This window comes from Protomyctophum bolini (genome assembly GCF_963924005.1).
Source record: "Protomyctophum bolini genome assembly, chromosome: 13".
Taxonomy (NCBI): domain Eukaryota; kingdom Metazoa; phylum Chordata; class Actinopteri; order Myctophiformes; family Myctophidae; genus Protomyctophum; species Protomyctophum bolini.
This window is the reverse complement of record NC_137874.1, coordinates 29749621-29774182: the sequence shown is the minus strand read 5'-3', so window position 1 is coordinate 29774182 and position 24562 is coordinate 29749621. Positions and strand designations below refer to the sequence as shown.

Sequence of the window (24562 nt, the reverse complement as noted above, 5' to 3'; positions counted from 1 at the left end):
TTTCCATTTTTCAGTTGCAAAAAAACAATTATTTGGGGACCCCCCAAAATAATTTGGCGACCCCCTCAGGGGTTGCGATCCACGTGTTGAGAACCCCTGCAGTATAGCACCCCCACCCCTCTGCTGAATATGGACAACACATGCTCCACCCATCTGTTCAATATTCAGTTACACCCCTTTAAATTCCTGAGCATGCCCTTGCACTGTGGGTACTTCTGCTGCGGAGTGACTGTACTGTACTAGGTGGGTATAGGTGTGTGCCTGCTGTATCCCTGTTTACACGTCCCATAGCCAGTGTCAGAGCCTGAACGGCTGCAAAGCGTCAGAGTAATCATGTCGAAACCGCTGTCAGACCATGACAAGAAGAAGCAGATTTCAGTGCGAGGTCTCGCCGGTGTTGAGAATGTTGCAGACTTGAAGCAAAACTTCAACAGGCACCTGCACTTCACGCTGGTCAAGGACAGAAATGTGGCAACGAAGAGGGATTACTACTTTGCTCTTGCCAACACAGTGCGTGACCACCTGGTTGGCAGGTGGATCAGAACGCAGCAGCACTACTATGAGAAAGATCCCAAAGTAAGTATTCTCCATCACACCTGCATCACCTTTAACCCAAACCCTCAGTCACGTTGCACAGAGGCGAATACTTACAGGTGAATGGGTGAATAACTATTTAAAATAGACTAATTGCCACATGTAGTGATGTAGACTACCATGAGAAAGACTTTGAGGCAAGTATAACAGTAATGCATTTATTTAAAAAAGTATTACTACGAAATGATTCAGGGGATGATTTACTTGCAAGATGATTTGATGTTTACTATAATTCTGTTCAATTCAAGAGCACTAGCATATATGTATAACACCTAAATAAACAGTTTTAACAAGACTCTGGTTATGGTGACTCTTCCACTATACAGTACACTCCTCCATCTATAATCCTCTTCTTTACCAACAAGAAAGATTTGTTTTGTTTAGATTGTTTCAATGATGTCAGTCATTCCGATCAGGCACAACAGTGTTGTGTTACTACTGTATAGAGTATATTCGTTCATTTATTTAGTTGGTTTCTAGTAACAACCTATTCTCTAGTGTAGCTGCATACAGTATATAGCACAGCCAATCTATAAGTGCCTCAGACAGATTCATGAAAGAACCAAGGCATGTCATGACATTTAAACTGCACTAGTGAGCGTCTGCCTATATTGTGTTGAAACTTAAACCCCAACTTGACCTTTTCTTCTCCCCATCTTGTTTGAACATAAACATATTTTTATTTCCCAGTCTTTATCAGTCAGTTGAGCTGGTCCGCTGCTCCGCTCTTCTCTTCATATTTTAAAATCCTCTTGAATGTCTGACTTCAATTATAATTTCAAATACAATTTCCTAACATTGGAATCACACCACACCATATTAGTTTAAGATACTAAAACGATCACTTGCAATACATCTCAAGGCATCTCAATAAGATGATCACTGGCAATGCATCAATCCATACACATTAAATTCAGGAACATAGGACACTTTCACTGACCATATGACCTTCGAATTTTATCATTGTGTTACATAGTTCTGGACTGAAAGGTCATAAGTGATTCCCTCAAAGGTCAAACAAGAACCGTAGGAGAGGGAGGGTGTCCAAACTAAGAGTTACAGTTGGTACTGTATGTATCAAGTATAGGGATTATCCTTGACTAAAGACATTCTTAGTAAACCAATAGTCATATGTCCGGTATGTATTGGGTTAGTTGATCGATTCAGCAAATCTGTAAAATGAGGTTTGCTGCATACATTCAGAAACCAGCCTTTTCAGGTTGGTGTGGTGTTCAACGTTCTAATGTTGATTTCGCAATGGCTACTGGCTATTGAAATACATAGATGGGTAGAATTCAGAGGTTACAAGAGATGTGCTCACCATTTTTCAAGAAATAATTCATTGAACAAAGCTTAAAAATGACAATGAGGGGATAGTTCACCTAAAGTTCTAAAATGCATAAATTAAGGTTAATTGTTTTACTGATCAGAATGATAGGATTTTGTATCAATACACATAGGCTAGTTACACTTGAATGAGACCAGTAAACAAAGTTTATATAGGCCTATCTACACTGTACCACTTCCCACATAGATGCCCACCTCTATACTTTACAATGAATGCATGGCGGGTAACATGCTCTGTCTGACATTTGAGCAACCTCCAGAGGAGCTATTTTTTGCCTCGGTCAAAATGTTGCCGTTACGTAACACCCCAAAGCTATCTGCATCTAAGCCCCTTCCCTTCAGTGTGTCTGTGTCACACCCCTGTAGTCATGCAAGTGCACAAAGCTAAATGGCAAAGGCTAAGGCCAGTTTCAGGTGTCACAGTGCTGACCATAAAGATAGAGCATAATAACTCCCTGAAGCGTTTCCTAGACAGTTTTGCAGTTAACCTTGTCACAACATCCAGTTTCTATAGTTTTACAAAGTTAAGTTTTAGTTTTCAGAAAGGTGTTGCCAAATGACAAATGCCAAATTGACCCACTGAGAAACTGCCTCTCATGATGACATAAGAGTTGTATCCCTGTTAAAGCCATCTTCAGAATGCAACAAAAAAGAAGACAACACAAACAAAAAAAACAAAACAAAGATAGATATGTACTGCACTTATATTGTGATTTGCTCATCTCCAACTCTAGCGGGTGTACTACATCTCCCTTGAGTTCTACATGGGCCGCACCCTCCAGAACACCATGGTGAACCTGGGCCTGGAGAGTGCCTGTGATGAGGCTACATACCAGGTGAGACATGTCTAGCACAGTGGTTCTCAAACATTTTCATGTCAAGGACCCCCAAACCGCCTGGGATTCCTGTGTGAAAGTCCAACATCTTAAACACTAGACCAAAGGGATATCCCTATGGACTGGGGGAGATATTAGACTTTTGAGGCCATCAGGCAGAGGCTCTGAGGCACACTGCCCTTTTGACCTCCTCCCACAGGGAAACCCGATCCGGGTCTTGGCACCAATGTAACGCCCGGGATTCGAACTCGGGTTTCCCGCGTGAAAGTCCAACATCTTAACCAATAGACAGAAAATCTTTCTGAATTCTTCAAAAATGTTAAAAGAAATAGCTCATATAGGCCTAGCTCACAACACGCTGTAGTGTGATGCATTGTAGGCTTGTCGATCAGTTATTTCTGAAAAAACTAAGTATAAAGTAGGGTTAAAGTGGTTACTGTAGACTGACTCATTTTGCTGGGGACCCCTGCACCCCCTCTTGGATCCATGGGGATCCCCAGACCCCACTTAATAATAATTACTGGTCAAGCAGGTCCTTAGCTATTGTCCTTAGCTGCAGGCAATTACTGCAGCTCGGCCACAGCTCTGCCTATGTTTATGTTGCTATGGAAGCCGAAAGAATAAAAGAATATGCAGGATAAAGTTATGTGTGGATAACTGCACAGTCATGTCCTCCTTCACAATGCAGGATAAAGTTATGTGTGGATAACTGCACAGTCATGTCCTCCTTCACAATGTCAGGGGTTTTTTTCCCCAGTAATGAACACGACACCACTGTACATTGAAAATAAACAATAGTTATCTTTTCCAACTTAATATTATTGTATTCCTGTAAACCGTCACAAAGGGGTACATCACTTTTGATGCAGTTGTAATTTGTGTGTTCTTCTACTGCATTTGTAGTTGGGTCTGGACATGGAAGAGCTGCAGGACATGGAAGAAGACGCTGGTTTGGGTAATGGCGGTCTGGGCCGTCTCGCCGGTAAGCAGCTCCAGTTGCTGGAATTCATACATCTTAAATGAGCTATAGCAGTGCTTCTCAAACCTTCTCATGTGACCCCACTTGGAAATCCACGGCTGTATTGCATTTTATCCAGTGGATTTTGTGCATCTGTTGTCCTTCAGTGGTTTCAGTCATTATAAATGAGACGAGCTCCTCTTTAAGTCCACATTCATTTTTCATGTTCTCCTCTCCTCTGTTCACCAGCCTGCTTCCTTGATTCCATGGCTTCACTGGGTCTGGCTGCCTATGGCTACGGTATCCGCTATGAGTTTGGCATCTTCAACCAGAAAATCCAGGATGGCTGGCAGGTTAGAAACTCAAGCTTGTTTTAATAAATTTTATTTATTATTAACCCTGATGTTTTACAGATTATATTCTATCACGCTGAGGAGGCTGATGATTCCCTTGTCGGATTAAGAATAGTTATAATTAAGTTGTATAACAGATACAGATTTGTATCTGGGAGCACACACAGACCTGCCTGGATTACACTGCTAAATGTTTTGGAGTTTCACCTCAACTGCTGCCTTACCACTATCATCACCCTGATTCCTCCTCAGGAAATATCTCTATGAAATGTGAGTTTTGTGAGTCATTTCAATGCAGTGACCAAGTGAATTCCTCTGTTATGCTGGTTCATTGATAAGGTTGAGGAGGCTGACGATTGGCTGCGCTACGGCAACCCCTGGGAGAAGGCCCGCCCTGAGTACATGCGCCCAGTGCAGTTCTATGGCAGAACTGAGCACCACCCAGACGGTGTGAAATGGGTCGACACTCAGGTGAAGACATGACTTACAGTACATATACACATGTACAGTACAGGTGGTGTGATTGATAATCAGTCCCTGTTTTTGGCATGTCATAGGCAAAAAAAGGACAAAAAAAAGCTAAATAATATCATGACAATTAACATTCTAAGCTTTGTTCTGCTACTATTGATTGTTTTGACATAAAAATGATATATGAGAGTTTAAGCCCTGATATAATATTCATTATGTGGCTGTGCCTGTGTGTATTGTAGCCTAGCCACAGAATGAATATTAGGCTATTTATATCCTTGCTCCTCTCCATTTGAACCACATGATCCCTACTTCCCTAGTGTCCCTATTTAAAGAATGTCATAAAAATAGACAAACAAGAACATTTGCTACAAGCATATAGAACTGTTAAGCATTACAAACCTGATGTATTTATACGCCTCTGTATTTTTGAGTTTCTCAGTGTAGCAATATTACAAATATAATGTATGATATTTGTGTTTAACCCATCAATCCCTATTTTATGCTAACTACATCTTTGAAAATGTGTTAAATGTTTGAAAACATTAGCATTTTGGGGGATATTTCTGCCTATAATGGCATGCCCAGAATTGGGATGCCAGATTCAAAGTGGTTAAACTGCACTTATACAATCGTATGCTGTATGAATAGGTAGATTACATAATATTATCAATATTGAAGTATTGCCAAAATGTAAACTGTACTCAAGTTGTGTCTGTGCATGTGCTTGTTCTTGACAGACGGTCCTGGCCCTGCCATATGACACCCCCATCCCTGGCTACAAAAACAACTTTGTCAACACCATGAGGCTGTGGTCGGCTAAGGCTCCATGTGACTTCAACCTTAAAGACTGTACGTATCTGTCTGCAATGTCCAGTGGTGGAAGAAGTAGTCAGTCAACCCCAGTATACTTGAGTCAGAGTACAGTCTAAAATGATTATATATATATATATATATATATATATATATATATATATATAAGTAGTCTATACTACAGCACTTAAAATACAGTAAAATGTTAATGTACTGTGAGTTAAAGTGCTGTAGTAGACTACTTGCTTTTATAAAAATTATTCAAAAAGGTACATTTTATAATGCATTGCTATATTACAATTTTGACAAAACATTTTCCAGAGAAAAAGGGAAATATAAATCAATATAGTGAAAATAGCGGATTGGCATGCTAGATAATGCTCATGAAGTGGAGTCAAAAGATTGCATTCAAAATGCACATTTTATCCATTAATTACCATTAAGTGTAGATTCTACTTTGCTGAGAATTATATTAATATTTATCTGAATTTTAATTAGATTTCTAATTAGAAGCGAAATAATTAATTTGAACCCAATTAGAATGAATGTCATTGAGCAAATAAGTTGGCACATTAACTTTGGCTTGATTCACTATAAACCCAACCCAGCAAAATAGCAAACATGGTACCGTGACAGAAATAAATACATAGTAACGCTGTGCTACCATGGCAGAATATTCCATCTATTCCTTTATATAATCAATTTCTCTATTGGTGCAGTGTAATGGAAAGGTGTAGCAATAAGTAGTCTGGCCAGAACCTACACTATCAACACTATTCTCTTTATTCAGACAGCAGCCGCCATCTTGCCAGCAAGGTGATACCTAGGTGACACTTCCCATAGAGAGCCCAAACAGAACAGTCCTCTCTAATTATATTAAACAACGTCAAAATCACCAACATTGCAGCTGTAGGGAAAACTTGAATTATCCTCTTTCAATCTGTAAAGTTTTTGTTTAATAAAAATCCACGTAGACATTTAATGAGCTACTTCCTGTCAAGAAATTCCTTGCAGATGATTATTTTATTAAGTATCAGAGTATGGAAGCGCTCGTTATCAGTAAAGCAACCTCCAGCATTATGTGCACATTCAAAACAGGTGGTACTATGGGCCGTTGAGTGATGGTCAATGAGCACTTCCAAACTCCAGCACTTAGAAAAAAATAATCTGCAAGGAATTTCTTGACAGGAAGTAGCTCATAAAATGTCTACGGTGGATTTTTATGAAACATTGATTGATTGATTGAAATATTTATTAACAGTTTGCAGAATTACAGTACATTTCAAGCACAAACTCAATACAAAGACTGTTAACTGTGAGTGGACGACCCAATTAAGCATTACACTTGTTTACAACAGGGTCCACCATGTTCAATTCATCAAAACATTTAGAGACGTACAAAATAGACACTTCTATATATTTATAGAACAGAACAGAAATTCATCATAAAGGAAGCAAAAAGGGAAAAGAAACATATACAGTGAGGGGAAAAGGGGGGGTTCAGATTTTACGGGGGCCAGTTTCGAATTGCAGCCGTCCGTAGGTGCCCTTTGAGAGCGGTTTTGAAGGAGTCAAGGGATTCACATGTCTTAATGACTGTTGGTAGGGCGTTCCACATTTTGGTGGCATAGGAGCGAAAATAATTTAGTCCCTTGTTTGTGCCGAATCTGGGTTGTACATGGTTTGTTGCACTCCCTCTGGTGTTGTGGGTGTGGACTTCGTTTACATTAAGGAAGTATTTAGACAGGTACATAGGTATCTTGGTGGTGTATCGAATCTTGTGGACCAGACCCATTGCAAGATGCTGTACTCTGTCATCGACCCTAAGCCATCCCAGCCTGTCAAAGTGGGCAGGGGTGAGGTGGGTTCGGGGGGTGAGGCCAAGTAGGAGCCTGACCAGTTTGTTTTGGGAGGTCTGGAGCCTTGTTTTAAGGGCCTTTAAGTGCTGTGGTACCACGAGGTGCATGCATAGTCAAAGAAACCTTGTACGAGGGCTCCTGTTAAGGTCTTCAAGGTGTTTTTGTTGACCAGTGAGGAGATCCTGTAAAGGAATCTTGTTCTTTGATAGATTTTTTTGATTACGTTGGTGGCCATTTTATCACCGGAAAGATTGGCCTCCAGGATGGAACCTAGGTAGGTAATTTCATCTTTTCGTGTGATAATATTGTCACCCACTCTAACCAAGAAGCCATCTGCCTTGCTGAGATTACTATTTGATCCGAAGAGAATGGATTCAGTTTTTCCCATGTGTAAGGATAGTTTGTTATCAGCGAGCCAGGTGCTTTACAGATGAAAGAGGATAATTCAAGCTTTCCCTACAGCTGCAATGTTGGTGATTTTGACGTCGTTTAATATAATTAGAGAGGACTTTTCTTTTTGGATGAATGGGCTGTCAGTAGGTATCACCTTGCTGGCAAGATGGCTGCGGTCTGAATAAAGAGAATAAGACTCTCTGTCAGAGCAATGCAGCTCCAATGGAGAATAAGATTAATAGGCCTATACTTTTGAACTGAGAATTGTGCTTGGAGTTTTTAATTGTACTTAGGTTTAATTTTATTACTAAACCGTACTGTAGTCAGAATTATAAATGACCTAAAGTTTGAGTTATAGTCATTTGTCAACTGTAGGGTGTGTTTCAATTCTGTTTTTTTGCCCATTAAACAGTCAACGTTGGTGGCTATATTCAGGCCGTGTTGGACAGAAACTTGGCTGAGAACATCTCCCGTGTGCTGTACCCCAACGACAATGTAAGAGCCCACTCTATTATACCACTGATCCATCTACTCACACTATGACACCAGCAACTGTCCACATGTGCCATTTCAGTGTAGACACACTAGTGTGTTAAAACATCAAAATGTCTATCTAGTTATCCATTTGACAAGTCATATGTTCCACAGTATATGTGTCTTCATGCATATGAAACCCTTACTCCCCTAAATCATATTTGCACTACAATACACCAACAGTAGTACTATAATAGGCTAAAGCCTGGCTTAATATGCCATGGTCAGCAATAAAGAAACCACTGTGTCAGCAAACAATAGGCTCTGCACTCTTAAAAATAAAAAAATAAAGGGCACAGTACTGTGGTTATTTTTAGTGAGATTGGGTTACGGTGTGCTACCACAACTCTGGCATTCCTATTTTGTCATTATAGGCAAAAATGTCAATAATTGAGCAGTTGAGACGAAGAACCATTAAGGCCATAATTTATTCTGACCCCTCCTGAAAAATTCTGTCCTGACCACTTATGCATAATGTATACATTATGGATAATTATGGACTTAGATGGTTCGTTGTCTCAACTGCTCAATTGTCTTCCTTTTTTCTTCTTCTTGGAAATAGCGGTTGTACAAATTCAGAATGGCTATTTTTCACTGTGCAATACCGTTGTACGATGAAGAATATATAAGGCTTAATCACTTAAGTCCCATTTCAAAAATAGCTAAATTGGAGAAGATCTAATAGGCTTACAACACGTCGTGATGCGAGATCATGCAATGCATTGAAAGCTTGTAGATCTGCTATTTTTAAAGAATATTGTCCTATAACGACATGCATGAAACTGGGATGCCAGATTGAAAGTGGTTAACTCCAGTGAATCCGAATACAATTCGATACAAATAAGTGCATCCTCATGCAGCTTTAATTGTAGATAATATATTTTTGGCAAGTTACACTGTCTATGTCGTGCTACAGCATATAAATCAGGCTTCACACGGGCATTATGTAAAAGATGCAGTCTAGTGAGTCTACCATTCATTGTCAATGGAAGCCAGCGACGTGGCGATGCAAAGATGCATGTAGCTGCTCCAAAATTGACAATGAATGGTAGACTGCATCTTTGCGTCTGCCTGTGTGAACGCAACATTAGACTAACTAAAGTGCCAACAGAACATACAGTCGTGTAGTTTAGGACTAGGAGCAGTTAGGATCCGCACAGTGCCTCAGTGGCTTCATACATATTTGCGCTCATGATCAAATTCAGGCAAAGTATAGGGATTCATGAAACATTTATGAAATACATGAGAGCATTACGTTGAAATTATCTTTTAGTATATCCAAAGTCTGGATGTGACAGGCAAGCATTACCTTTTGATCATATCTGATCATGCGCTGTATATTAATATAAAATCCTAGTGTGAGGACCTCCCGCATGTCTCTCCTCTCTCTCTCTGGTACATGATCAAAACAATAAAATAATATACCGTTCATGGCTGCATCAATAATATTGATTGTTCTATAGTTTAGATACTAAATAAGAAAAAGAGCGCTACAGACCTATAGTATAACCAACATCCATTATACATACATATCAAAAGTAGCAATTTGTAGCACATCCAAAAACTAAGTACAAACTAAGTACCGTACTCCTTTTCGTTCGTTTATTGGTGTGTGCCAATAAAAAAGTGAAAATGTGGGTGCTAGCCTTTTGGGACTTTTTCAATTCCTACTTTATGATAGTTTAGAATGATACTGTACTCTAGTTGCCAAAACAACAGACACAGAAAAATGCAGTATTTTACTAGCTTTGCAGCAAAATACCATATTTCATCTATTCAGAAAGGAAATATTACCAATACATATAGGAATACTTCACTAGAGCTGCTGCCTGCTCAACTTCAATCTGACTCAGGACCTGTGTCACATAATTTTCCTTTTGTATCCAATCCATACTGTCTCCCTCCACAGTCAAACTAAAGCAGAAATACCTGAAAAAAAGAAAGAAACTCAATTGCTTTTTGATCAAGACACAGATGTTTCCAAGGTTTCCTCTCACAATATGAGAAGCCTAGCATTATCTTTGATTTCTGGGGAATTAGAATCAACAGCGAATAAAACCGACTGAATCATTGCCGTTTGATGAAGATAAGGGCAGTTCCTGGGTCTGCCGTGGGGATTCAGTTAAAATGATAGCTTTACACATTGCAAAATAAGGCTTATACGTGTAGTTCCCATACTTAACTTAACGCTCTTAATCTTTTTCCTTACTTTATTTATATTCTTACAATTCATGACCTGCTGTACAAAGATTTGCATAAACTGAACAGTTGTCAGTAGAATAAAAGGTACCGGTATGTTAAAATAATTAACCTTTTTCTGCTTTCAGTCCATCTATCGGGGGTTTCACCATGCATTACAGCACACTGCCAGCTGTCAAAAATAAACCTCCTAATCAGCAGTCCCTCACTCACATGGGTGACACATTCTGATTCCATGACAGGCTGGCTGCAGGTCGAGTGCCTGATCCTTGACTGTTTGAAGTGCCTCTTCTTTGACACCACACAGCCAATGATGTATGTTTATATCACATAGGGCAGTGGTTCTATGTCTGTTTATATCACATAGGGCAGTGGTTCTATGTCTGTTTATATCACATAGGGCAGTGGTTCTATGTCTGTTTATATCACATAGGGCAGTGGTTCTATGTCTGTTTATATCACATAGGACAGTGGTTCTATGTCTGTTTATATCACATAGGACAGTGGTTCTATGTCTGTCTATATCACATAGGGCAGTGGTTCTCAGACATTCCAAGGACCCCCAGTTTTTTTATTTCTGGGACTACAGTCTACATCTAAAATCAGTGTTCATTTACTGTAACTCTGAGAGTGTACAAATTAAACCAAATTAACCCGTATACAGACGCGTAACTTGGGGATTCCTGGACCCCACTTTGAGACTGGAGCCACCGACTTAAGGAATGGGGAAAGGGAGTCAGTCTTTACTGGTCCATGGTAAAATACAGCTACTTCAAGTACTACTGCAAATACCCAAAAGATGGCTGCTCAGATGGCTCAAATCATAAATGTAAAAATCTAGATGCCTCATTGGCCGCTGCAGTTCATTGGAGCGACCTGTATCGCACTGTAAGGCGGAAGTCAAGCGGAAGTGTGGAAGGCACGCTGCATCGCTGCCACTCAAGTGACTACACTGCCAAACACATCGTGTCTTTTCCGGAACTTATCAATTAAATCCAAAGGACCTTTATTGGCATGAGAAAACAAACGTTTACATTGCCTCTGATTGGCCTACCAAACGTCCCCTTCTGTGACTCACGTGGAAGCTTGGCAAGCTTCCAAATGCGTCACAGAAGCTTGCCTCCTCTCGAGATACATACGACCCAGAGCCGAAGGAGGCGTCTACCTTTCTATGTCTATGACTCTGATACTGTATGTAGGTTACAGTACTGTAGCCCACATATTCTGCAGTAGTTTCAACTACTCCAATTAATTCCACCTGTGATTTTACCATAGGCATTAGCACTCTCAAACTGTATTGTATATATTAAGACTTGATTGATAGATTGTATTAGCATTGAGACATCATCCCATCATAACGAGGCAATAAAAAATAAATCCAGAGGGTAGCACTTAAAAGCATTACTTAAACCTATTTCGGTAGTGGCCATTGGTGTAAAACATGTCTTGTGCATGTATATGCATCTATATGCATTATATAAAAGCAACGTATTGGAATGGGGTAAAACTAAAAGTGTAGTCTTGCCTGCATGCAGAACAGTTCAGTGATAGTTCTGACATGTCCTGATCCACAGTTCTTTGAGGGAAAGGAGCTGCGTTTGAAGCAGGAGTACTTTGTGGTGTCTGCCACCCTTCAAGACATCATCCGACGTTTTAAGGTCTCCAAGTTTGGCTCAAGGGAAATCGTTCGCACAGACTTCAGCAGACTGCCAGAGAAGGTGAGGAAAAGTTCAGAAGAAAGGGAAAAGATTGTGGGGCAAAAAAAAATGCTTGATTTTTTTTCTCCTTTTTATTAATATGACAGGATTCACATGTCACACAGTAAAATCCTGAACGTTAATTTAACAATGAGAGAGTGCCAATGGAAATAAATGGACGCATACAGGTCCATTTGTACTCTCGAGTTAGGGTGTTCCCTTTTTGTTTGCTGGTGCTCTCAAACAAGAGTTTACAAATTGCTTCACAGTTCACAACAAGATAATGAATGTGATGAATATGTGGCACACACAGGTCGCCATTCAGCTGAATGACACTCATCCTGCCATGGCCATCCCTGAGTTGATGAGGGTGCTTGTAGACGAGGAGAAGCTGGGATGGGATGAGGTAAGCACGGCGAGCAGTAAGAGCTGAAGTCAAGTGTTTTCCCACTTTCTGTTATTCTTAGATTGTTGTGAATTTCATGTAATTATTACCGTTACTGAGCTGTTTTGTTACTTCTTTTAGAGGAGGGTGTTTCAGTGGCAAATGAACAGCAGAGGGCAACAAAAATCATTATTTTGTGTGGCTTGCTGATATGAATATCACTATCAGTAAAGTGATATTGCACGTTTTAATATTTTTTGTATATCATGAAATCAGGCCCATTTTATTAATATACACCTTTATTTAAGATGTTTTAACTGTTGCTACTTGAGTGTCGTGGTTGAGAAAAGCTGTTCAATTGTGATGATGTTAGATGTACAGTACATAGCTCTCCAAATACTGCAGGAATGTTTGGGATTAACCAATTTCCCCCTCCCGATCATGTTCTTTTCCCCCTCTTGTCTCTGTGCAGGCCTGGGCTATCTCTGTGCTTACTTGTGCCTACACCAACCACACAGTTCTCCCCGAGGCCCTTGAGCGCTGGCCCATTGATCTGTTTGCCTACTTGCTGCCCCGTCACCTGGAAATCATCTATGAGATTAACCGTCGCCACCTGGAGGTGAGTGGTGTAGACTGCAATGCAGTCTCTCCACATTGGATTCCTATTGCACACGTCGAAATGGAAGAATCAATGCTAACAACTCAACAAAGGCCTTAAAACTAACCGGGGGACAGTGGGGAGGGAATTGATTTAAAATGTTTAGGCATTCAGTGAATTCAGAAATGCCAGGACCAGGTATTTGATTGGATGACAGGACCTACAATACCAGAAGGTGTGACAAGGTGTATTAAATGGTAGATGATCGAATAGGAGTCATGAAGTCATCACTATATTGTGTCACATTTTAGTCCAATTGAAGTCCACATTATTCCAGAGTGCAAAGTGCAGCAATTGCTCCCGTCAGACGATGATTCCTCAGTGTCTACGATGAAAAAACCCAAACCATGCATGAGTTACATGTTAAGGACAGAGGTCAGACCCACAACGTTAAGTCACAGCCATATTGGGAAATACTAAATGTTGGGTATGCATTAGGTTGGGCACTGGTTAACTTTGTTGGTGTCAAGGTTAGGGCTGCAACTGGTTAGGGCTGATTATTTCACAGTTATTTAACTGTTATATACAATTATATTGATTACTTTTCCAATTATGTGGAATTGTGTATTCAGTGTTATCAATGAATCAATCTACAGCATATAGATAGTAAGTGCTCACTGCGTTCGCAATTAAGGCTAAAACAGACACCAAGACATAAAACTGTCTGAAGTGATGAAAACAAACTCAAGAAGGGCAACACATAATATCACAATATTATATTATGAACGCACGCACGCAAAGTAGCAGCTTACATTAATATACAATGTACATGCTTTATCCACCCAGAATGTTGCTGCCCACTTCCCTGGTGACGCTGACCGTCTGCGTCGCATGTCTCTGATTGAGGAGGGCGGACAGAAGACGATCAACATGGCTTTCATGTGCATCGTGGGCTCCCACGCTGTCAACGGTGTGGCCAGGATCCACTCTGAAATCCTCAAAGCCACCATGTATGTCCCCGCATGTCACTCTGAGGCCGGATTTATAGACGTTGCTGTGCGACGGAGCATGAATGAGGCATAATGATAGACAGTACCATAGTGTTAAAGCTGCAAGCCCGTTAAGACTTAAAGAGGATGGAGATTTTTTATTTCTATATATTTTCGGTTAAATGAACCATGTTCAACGTATCTTCATATAATTGGTCCTCCTCACTAATGGTAATTATAAAATGGCGCCGCACCATTTCTGTCTACTCACTCTGTGTCTCAGAGGAGGGCCGTCAGAAATATGCCTACCACAGAGACCTAATAGACAAAAAATACTATACCATCTAGGAGTGATTATGCATGCAGATACGTTGAAAATGGATAAAGTGGTATTGCCTAGCCCTATAACAGAGTGACTGTCTGATACTATGTGGTAACATGACAACCGAACTGAATGGTGTGGTGTTTGTTTCTTTACCCTGCTTGCAGTTTCAAAGATTTCTATGAGATGGAGCCAACTAAGTTCCAGAACAAGACCAATGGCATCACGCCACGTCGCTTCCTGTTGATGTGCAACCCTGGTCTGGCTGAAGTCATTGCTGAGGTGGGTATCTGGTCTGGCTGCAGTCATTGGTGAGGTGGGTATCTGGTCTGGCTGAAGTCATTGCTGAGGTGGGTATCTGGTCTGGCTGCAGTCATTGCTGAGGTGGGTAGTACCGACTGTCATATTGTCACTGTCAGTTCAAAACCCTTCCTTTTTATTTATTTTTGTATAGTGAAAATAGCTGATAATGATATACAAACTCACAAGCTTCTAGATCTGCTTCCTTTTGTGGGAATTAATTTACAACATACTTTATCGAACTGGAATGGATGATATTACGGTTAAGCACAAATTCATGTTAGAATAGAAATCTAGAGTATGCAGCACTATCAAGATACCAATCTGAATGCAACACATTGTAAATTCCTGGTTTGTGACTTTGTGTTTGATAGAGAATCGGAGACGATTTCGTTCGTGATCTTGACCAGCTGAAGGGTCTGTTGGCGTTTGTTAATGATGAAGCATTCATTCGCGACATTGCCAAAGTCAAGCAGGTGAAGTAACCAATGGATGGTATCATCTTGTCAGTAACAAAACGAAACACACACACACCTCCATACACGGCACTGAGGTTCCTAACACACACACACCTCCATACACGGCACTGAGGTTCTAACACACACACACCTCCATACACGGCACTGAGGTTCCTGACACACTGACACACCAACATACACGGCACTGAGGTTCCTAACACACACACACACACCTCCATACACGGCACTGAGGTTCCTGACACACACACACACACACACCTCCATACACGGCACTGAGGTTCTAACACACACACACACACACACACCAACATACACGGCACTGAGGTTCCTAACACACACACACCTCCATACACGGCACTGAGGTTCCTAACACACACACACACACCTCCATACACGGCACTGAGGTTCCTAACACACACACACCTCCATACACGGCACTGAGGTTCTAACACACACACACACACCTCCATACACGGCACTAAGGTTCTTCTAACACACACACACCTCCATACACGGCACTAAGGTTCTTCTCATTCATTCATTCATTCATTCATTCATTCATTCACACCTCCATACACAGCACTGAGGTTCTAACACACACACACCTCCATACACGGCACTGAGGTTCCTAACACACACACACACCTCCATACACGGCACTGAGGTTCCTAACACACACACACACACACACCTCCATACACGGCACTGAGGTTCTAACACACACACACACACACACATCCATACACGGCACTGAGTTTCCTAACACACACACACACACGGCACTGAGTTTCTAACACACACACACACACACACACGGCACTGAGGATCTAACACACACACACCTCCATACACAGCACTGAGGATCTAACACACACACACACCTCCATACACGGCACTGAGGATCTAACTCACACACACCTCCATACACGGCACTGAGGATCTAACTCACAGACACCTCCATACACGGCACTGAGGTTCTAACACACACACACACCTCCATACACGGCACTGAGGTTCTAACACACACACACACACACCTCCATACACGGCACTGAGGTTCCTAACCTGCTCTAATCTTCTGCTAATGTAGGAAAACAAGCTGAAGTTTGCAGTCCACCTGGAGGAGCACTACAAGGTGAAGATCAACCCCAACTCCATGTTCGACATCCAGGTGAAGAGAATCCATGAATACAAGAGACAGCTGCTCAACTGCCTGCATATCATCACCTATTTCAATCGTAAGTTGGGTTAAAATAATTTAACCAAGTGTAACGAAGATTAAAATATTGCAGAGGTTAAGGTCAGTAACTCTGAAGAGTTATGGCGATCCATGGCGTAATGCAGCAGTTCTCAACCTGGGGGTCCCCAGATTATAAAAACCAAAACAAACTGAATTGGTGGAAAATGGAAATAAAGACTTTACATAGTACACACATGGTACATGCATAAACTTTCCTTAAAGGTAGAGTAAGTGATTTCACTTAATTCAAATATCTATATATATTATAATCCTCTCTACTATAGAGTGTGCTGACCATATAAGGAGTTCCTCCCCGTCCCCAGTTAACCCCTGGGGGTCAAAAAACCGTAGGTTTAGTTTTTGACTCTCTATCCTGATTGGACGAAGGCTTATTAGGTCCCACAGCCAAAAACGAAACCTAAGGTTTTTTGAGTGAAATCACTTACTCTACCTTTAATGATTATATCTGGTTTCAGTATTCATTTATGATGTATTTTCTCTATAATTAAGGTTATTGTAATAATAAATCTTTATTTATATAAATCTTTGTAGCAAGCATTTCTGGGGGTCCCCAGCCAAAAACTCTGAGAACCCCTGGCGTAATGCATACTAAACCGGGGGGTCCTTGAAATTGATATTGATTTCATCTACAGAGACATCTACAGTATAACACATCATCATAAATAGGTATTTTAGTTTAGGAAAGCTTGCTCCATGCCATGAAGACGAACAGAAACAGTCACAGGGGGAACCATTAAACATTATCTCCTGTCTCACTCTCTAAACATTATCTCCTGTCTCACTCTCTAAACATTATCTCCTGTCTCACTCTCTAAACATTATCTCCTGTCTCACTCTCTAAACATTATCTCCTGTCTCACTCTCTAAACATTATCTCCTGTCTCACTCTCTAAACATTATCTCCTGTCTCACTCTCTCAGGCATCAAGAAGGAGCCAAATAAGCAATGGACTCCCAGAACCGTTATGATCGGAGGAAAGGTACGTTGATTCTCAACTATCTACATAACACTAGTTGCACCATAGCTGTACTGTTGTTCTATGATCTATCTACATAACACTAGTTGCACCATAGCTGTACTGTCCTTCTATGATCTCTGGCTTTGCCCACTATGGTTAACCACTCAGCTTCATCATGGCGAGTGTGGTTAACCCATAGAGCCCATTAGAGAGTGAAGCTCATGAGAAATATGAAGTTGCCATAACAACCCATCCTCCCACAACCCCACCCCCTCAATTCATCCTTAATGCATCCGACTGTCCTGTGCCCGTGTGCCTCCAGGCTGCCCCTGGGTACCACACTGCCAAGATGATCATCCGTCTCATCACAGCCATCGGCGACGTGGTCAACCACGACGCGGTGATCGGAGACCGTCTCAAAGTCATCTTCCTGGAGAACTACAGAGTCACATTGGCTGAGAAAGGTATGTCTACCCTGGATAATGATTAATCCCGCTCCACCCACCTCCTTCACCGTATCTGCAATTACATTTGGCCCACTCAGTCGACACCGCAAGACGCTTCTTATAGAGATTGTAATTTAAAACGGAGTGTCTATTCACGTGCTCATCATCACATGCATATCGCCCCAGCACATAAAGACCATTTAATGATACAGTCTCACACGCTACAATCATAATTACTGCAGTCGTGAGTCATTCTACTGGCCCTCCCTTGTTTATCTGCTACCCCGGAGGCTCATACTGTAGCTTTCAAAACTAATGACCTCAATGTGACAGTTTGTTGTGCAGGCCAGACACACACACACACATGCACAAACGCACACATGCACAGACACACACACAGCTATACCCAGTGGTGCACAAGTACATGTGTTGGATAATTGTCTCCACCATGCCGAAGGCCTGTGTGTGTGTGTGTGTGTGTGTGTGTGTGTGTGTGTGTGTGTGTGTGTGTGTGTGTGTCTCCGTGTACAACTAATCTCCAGCACCTTTGCCCGTTTAGAACAAAATGTTGCAAATCATGAACGCAGTATCCGATTGTGGTGAAACTCTGCACGCACATAATACATTCCCACTAAGGAAGAATTGCCAGTTGACATATTTCAAAATCAGCCTCATGGTGGCGCTATAAGAGGCCCATTCACCGATCTGCGTAAATGTTTGTATGCACGTTCCCTAGAAGCCAAGGAAAAACTTTTATCCTGCATTTTTTCAAATCTGCCGAAATTGGTACACATAATCTTTATAGTCATGTGGGTCGACGTCAGCAACGGGTTCCTAACGCCAAATCAAATGGGTTCAGATCTGAGCCAAATCTCCTGAGGAGGCATGTCTGAAGCCTGTCCTGGAACAGGGTATCCATGCTAACGTCTTCCTCTCTGCAGCCGTCCCCGCGGCTGATCTGTCTGAACAGATCTCCACGGCGGGCACGGAGGCGTCCGGCACCGGCAACATGAAGTTCATGCTGAACGGCGCCTTGACCATCGGCACCATGGACGGCGCCAACGTGGAGATGGCCGAGGAGGCCGGCATGGACAACATCTTCATCTTTGGCATGAGGGTGGAGGACGTTGACGCCATGGACAGGAGTGGCGGGTAAGGAATGGAAATAAAGGCGAAAGCCGCAAAATAAAAACATTTAAAAAATATATAGGCCTATCAGCCAAACCAATATTTGAATCTGGCTCTACAAAACATTCTGCAGACCAATTGAGTCCATTCTGTAGTTCTTATACTGTATATCAACATGCTATAGCATACCGATCTGCACATTGTATGTCCCAACTGTACAACTCCCTGGCAAAATGAAATGAATGTTGTGAGCCTGTAGATCCTATTTTGCAAACCCATCCGTTCTTACATGCCCATAATGACATGCCGGATTGAAAGTGGTCAGTATACATTTAAAATGGAGCTTACATTTAGATTTGCAAACACACTTTGCGTGTGTTTGTAAATGAAGGGTGCAGAGCCATTGAGCCGAAATTCTGCAGCCTGCTTTTGTTTGGATTCCTGAACTCTTAAATGTTTCATGCCCTTCATTGTAATGATGGGGAGCTAAGCCTCTTGTGATGATCTGTAGCAGCCACTCTAAGTGCACTTTGAAGAAGGAAAATGAGAGACCTTTTATCCACAAGCCTCTTTGAATAAATTAGATTACCTATAATGGATGTCTGAAGGATATAATATCCCACGCCACACACCACGGGTCAAATTCACATCATTTGAATAACTACAGAACATTCCTAGATAAAGACCACGTACCATGAATAATATTATATGGACATTATTGTATTCAGGAACCCAGTAAGAGTGGAAGCCACGATCTTCATCTCAGGACCCAACATATAGAACATTTCTTCATCTGATCAAGTAGAGGAATTATTAAGACGCTTACCTACAAGACCATACATACATACGTACTGTACCACTACAGGTTTAGGATTAAAATACTGCCGGTAACTTCTTATTATCTCTCTCCTACTATATGCTTTGCGTGTCTAGGAATTCCAACAATCTGAATTTGAATCGTTTTGTCCTGTCATAATATTAAATATTAAAATAAGTGATGCAAGTGGGGTTTTCCCCCCTTTTTTATAAACAAAGCTTTGATTTTACAGACCTGGATCTTTCCAGTACATGATTTTTTTTGGGGGGGGGTGTCTTCAGATCACAGTAAAGTGACAATGTAAGGACGTTTAAGACCTTTTTAATTCCATAATAAAAGAATAAAGAAAAAAGATCATTACTGAATCAAAAGTAACAAACTTTTCGCGTCATCAGTGCCCATACCCGAGGCGGGGGTTGGCGATAGGGCCTTTCTGTGTGGAGTTTGCATGTTCTCCCCGTGTCCCCTAGGGTAGATACCCTCACAAAAACATGCCGTAATCCTGGTCTCTAAAACTACCTCCCCCTGGCCAGCCGGGGCGCCTGATGGAGGGGAAAGGAACTGGTCGGAATAACGTGTCCCTTCCACGCGCTACGTCCGGCCGGGGAAATTCCCCTCTGTCAGGTGAAAAGAAGCAGCTTGGACTCCTCATGCATAGAAGGAGGCATGAGGTCAGTCCGCTGCCCCCCCAGGTTGACAGAGGAAGTGAAGCGCCCAGGATTACATTAGATAATTGGCACTGGGTGAAAAGAAAACTGGGTTTCAAAATTGTGGGATAAAAATGTAGTTAAAAAAAAAAAAATAACAAACTTATACAAAAACTGGTCAAACATTGGCTAAATAATATAAGAAAGAGGCAAACATTTTGAAAATAGACAATCTAACTAGTGGTACTGACTCAAACTACATATAATTTTGGGGGTCCCCAGTTAAAATATAATTAAAAGAGTTAGAAACCATGCTACTAGCGCTTGTAGAGGGTGTGTGTATATATATATATATATATATATATACTGTATATCTTTTATTTTATTATTATAAAAATTAATTCCATTGCTGTCTATTTTGTCTTGCATATAGATACTGTGCTCAGTCCTACTACGACCGCATCCCTGAGCTGAAACAGGCTATAGATCAGATATCTGGTGGGTTCTTCAGCCCAAAGGAGCCTGAATTGTTTAAAGAAATTGTGGACTTGCTGATGCACCATGACAGGTGAGCGCAAACCAAACATTAAAGTCTAGCTATATTCAACAAAATTGTTGAACAATACCCAATTACATGAGTATTGTTGAACAATACTCAAGTACATGAGTATTGTTCTAGTATGTCTGACTGGATAAACAAATGTGCGCCAAGAAAATAATGGTCAGCGTAGTGTGATAACTTCAACTGTTCAACAGTTGTAGAAATAATGGTCTTATTGTCTTGGTCAGCGTAGCGTGATAACTTCAACTGTTCAACAGTTGTAGAAATAAGCATTGAACATCACAATGTAATTGAATTATTTAAACAATATTAAATGTGTTACTTTCAGATACAAGGTGTTTGCTGATTATGAAGACTACATGAAATGCCAGGAGAGAGTCAATGAGCTGTACAAGGTAAGTACCAAGTACTTACTCAAGAGATTAAAGCCTAAATGATTCAATACTTCTTTGCACAATGCACAATACTTCTTTGCTCAGATCATAATAGACTGGATGATAGGCAGCTGATATATCATAATTTATAATTCAATTCAGTTTGATTCAATACTGCATCCGCTTGTTAATGAAGGTTGCTAGGAAATTGTCTCCATGTGCTCAGGACAAGTAGCCTGGCTGAGCTAGGGGGGGGGGGGGTTCCGTGCGTCACACGGAACCCCCCCCCTCTCTTTCCCTCTCATTAGCAGGCAACAGTGCAGCAGCACTATCTCTCTCTCTCTGTTTCTGGCACAACAGCGCCACTTTTGGTACTCATTGGTACTGGTGCTCATAGTCACACACAAACAAACACACACGGACATTGCTGTTCCTTGGAGTGGTTGCACCACTCAAAAATGTTCTGGCGATTCAGGAATAATGAAGTGAAACGAAATGAAAATTCATGCCGAGTGTCGGGCTACAGGACAAGCCCAGGAAAGGAGATTTGTTACACATTATGTAAATTAATGAATGAATAAATTACTGGGCTAATGAATCAATTATTTTTTTTATCTCTCATCATTTTGTGATCTATGCCATATGAGATTAGTTTCATTTCATAAATCACATAATTCGATACTGTACATTGCTGATTGCTCTAATTAATATATAATAATGCATGTCTGCCACTGTAGATATCCGCTGCAGAATGACATTAAAATGGAGCATTTAATCCTTGTGCCATATTAAGTTGCATACATACAGTATACGAGCGATTCCCAACTTGTGGGCCGGGGCTGGGTTGAAGTTGAAGGCACAACTTTGAGCCTTCAACTATCATCTTCAACAAATACCTTGGAAAATCAACTGATGAGGAATGAATAGATGATTCAATCAAGCAATATTCTTCTCCCATCAGGACCCCAAGGAATGGACCAAGAAGGCGATTTACAACATCGCCGGTAGCGGCAAGTTCTCCAGTGACCGCACGATTACCCAGTATGCTCATGAGATCTGGGGAATGGAGCCAACCATGGAGACGCTTCCTGCCCCTGATGAGAAACCCCTTTAAGCCACATACCAAACACTGAACCCAAACCAGTCACTCCAACACCACGGACACTGTTAGAATATGCAGATAAAGCTATTATAGACATCTGGCTTGTTCTTTGGCTCCATTCCACAAGAATGTATTGTATTCAGCTTCGCCTGATTCCATTCACTTGCATTCTCAAATTTAGGATAATGCCATTGTTCACAAGTCAACAAGTGGTGTATGTTTGCTAGCCAGTTTTACACCTCTCAACTTCAGATACAGTAAAATAGGCCTACATCTTCTTTTTTACTTGACCTGTATCAATTTTTTGGGGGGGTTGGGGGGGACAGCAAAACGGTTATTTTGTATCTACAGTCGTGGTCTACTGTGTGGTGATGAGTAGATGCACATGTTAATAATGTTGTGGGGTTAACCTAGGACATGAAACTGCAGCATAACAGGATATGATTACTCCATGGTTAATGCTGTGTAATGTTGGTCTGCCAATGCCATATTTGTTGCCGCCAGACTAACATATACTTTTTAGGCCTAGAAGGGGAGGACATGTACTCTTCTATGACATTCTACTTTTGTCACATTAACATTCTGCTTTAGAATATTTCTGTGCAGTCATAATAAACCAATAAAATCTATACAAAACAAATGTACTTGTCACATTATTTCCATCATCATACTTGTGTAGTGTGTACCATGGACCTTTATGTGCAACTGGGTTTGGCCTGACTGACAGCATACAGGTATATAGCTACAACTACAAGTACAACCAACGTATATGTATGTATTTTTTTCGTGCCTGACAGATATGAGCCATAGGCACCGAAGTCTGACGTCATTTACGCATCATACCTATACACAGCATTGATCAACTGATGGTGAAAAATCGCTAATGTTACTGCCGCCAAATTACGTTACATTTTCATCAGAAACAGACTATCAAATATGAGGGACTGACTATCAAATTATACAGAGCCACCTTCCCAACAATATCGCCAGGGCAGTTTGTTTATTTTTCCACAACTCTTATATGAGACGATTCTAAGATGAATAGATGAATACCGGTAGTCTCTTTTGAGCAGTTCCACTGATGGCAACTGCCCCGAGTGTGTGTGTGTGTGTGTGTGTGTGTGTGTGTGTGTGTGTGTTCCCCTACTTTTGATTAAAAACAGACATTCAACCTATCTAACCAAAACAATTACCCTCTTGGTAGGTCTGAATGTCAAACGCAATGAGTGGAGTCAGAGTGATGCAGCGGAATGCAGCGGAAATTAACACGGATGGCCCTGTTGCATATCAATCAACCTGGTAGTGTTAAGTACTGCTACTGGCACTGAGAGAGACGAGGCAATAGTATTGAGAAAGACTTTGGGAAGAGACTCCAATAATAGGAAGACTGGCAGATATTGAATGAATGAACTGAATTTACAGCTGGAAGGTAAATTGATAATTATTTTGTATTTTACTGCAATGTTTTGTTGTATTTTGTTGTATACGACATCATTGAATGATTGAAATAAGTATGTACGGTCTACGGGATAATACAGTATCTCACTAGGTGGTCATTGTCTGTAGATAATTCACTGACAGGGAGTTTAACCACCCTGAACATACCTAACATAAATTAATAAATTGATCCAAAACACAACAAAAAATTATTCGCGCTGGCTGCGTCTGCCCAGCTGCAGGGCTGGAGCACTTTTTCAAAAACATTTTTGAGAGCAATGTTTAGCTGTAAATTACATTGTGTGTCACAGTGTGTGTGTTTACATGGCTCTCATGTTGGCCAATCACAACCAATTGGTTGTGTATTGTGTCTCATCCATGACTAACTATAGCAATTCAATTTGACATTTGGAAACACGCATTTACATTGTCAAAGCAAGTACAATTGAATGTAAAAATTATAATGTGTCATGATTTGTATGAGCTTTGAACAAAATCTGGAGTAGAAGAAAAAGGTGTGTTGTGAAGGAAGTGTAAATGGTGCTAAGTCTAGTTAGGCAATGGGCTATAATGGGGAGTTGCAACATGACTCAGGAATAAGACATGGAATGCAATATTTTAATTATACGACCTACGGTTAAAGAGTTAGATGTCAAAAGCAGGGTGGTACAGGAACACCACGAAGGCTATTAAAAACACTTGG

General features: G+C 41.0%; 1 protein-coding gene across 1 annotated transcript; it reads left to right on the top strand.

The window, feature by feature from the left end:
- Positions 1-220: 220 nt before the first annotated feature.
- pygma (phosphorylase, glycogen, muscle A) lies at positions 221-23056 on the top strand. Its single transcript, XM_080780247.1, has 20 exons — positions 221-576; positions 2676-2777; positions 3681-3759; positions 3985-4088; positions 4428-4559; positions 5300-5411; positions 8037-8119; positions 11932-12075; positions 12368-12460; positions 12912-13058; positions 13884-14047; positions 14516-14630; positions 15023-15124; positions 16218-16365; positions 17309-17367; positions 17669-17810; positions 18734-18944; positions 20818-20952; positions 21275-21341; positions 22282-23056. Exons 1-20 carry the CDS (start codon positions 334-336, stop codon positions 22432-22434), a joined length of 2535 nt encoding a protein of 844 aa, XP_080636373.1. The 5' UTR covers positions 221-333; the 3' UTR covers positions 22435-23056.
- Positions 23057-24562: the final 1506 nt, after the last annotated feature.

Bases quoted from the DNA above. Each gene is read 5' to 3' on its own strand.
- pygma (XM_080780247.1), top strand. From the start codon at position 334: ATGTCGAAACCGCTGTCAGACCATGACAAGAAGAAGCAGATTTCAGTG. The intron at 12,076-12,367 runs GTGAGGAAAAGT...TGGCACACACAG, and splicing joins TCAGCAGACTGCCAGAGAAG to GTCGCCATTCAGCTGAATGA. The intron at 15,125-16,217 runs GTGAAGTAACCA...CTGCTAATGTAG, and splicing joins ACATTGCCAAAGTCAAGCAG to GAAAACAAGCTGAAGTTTGC.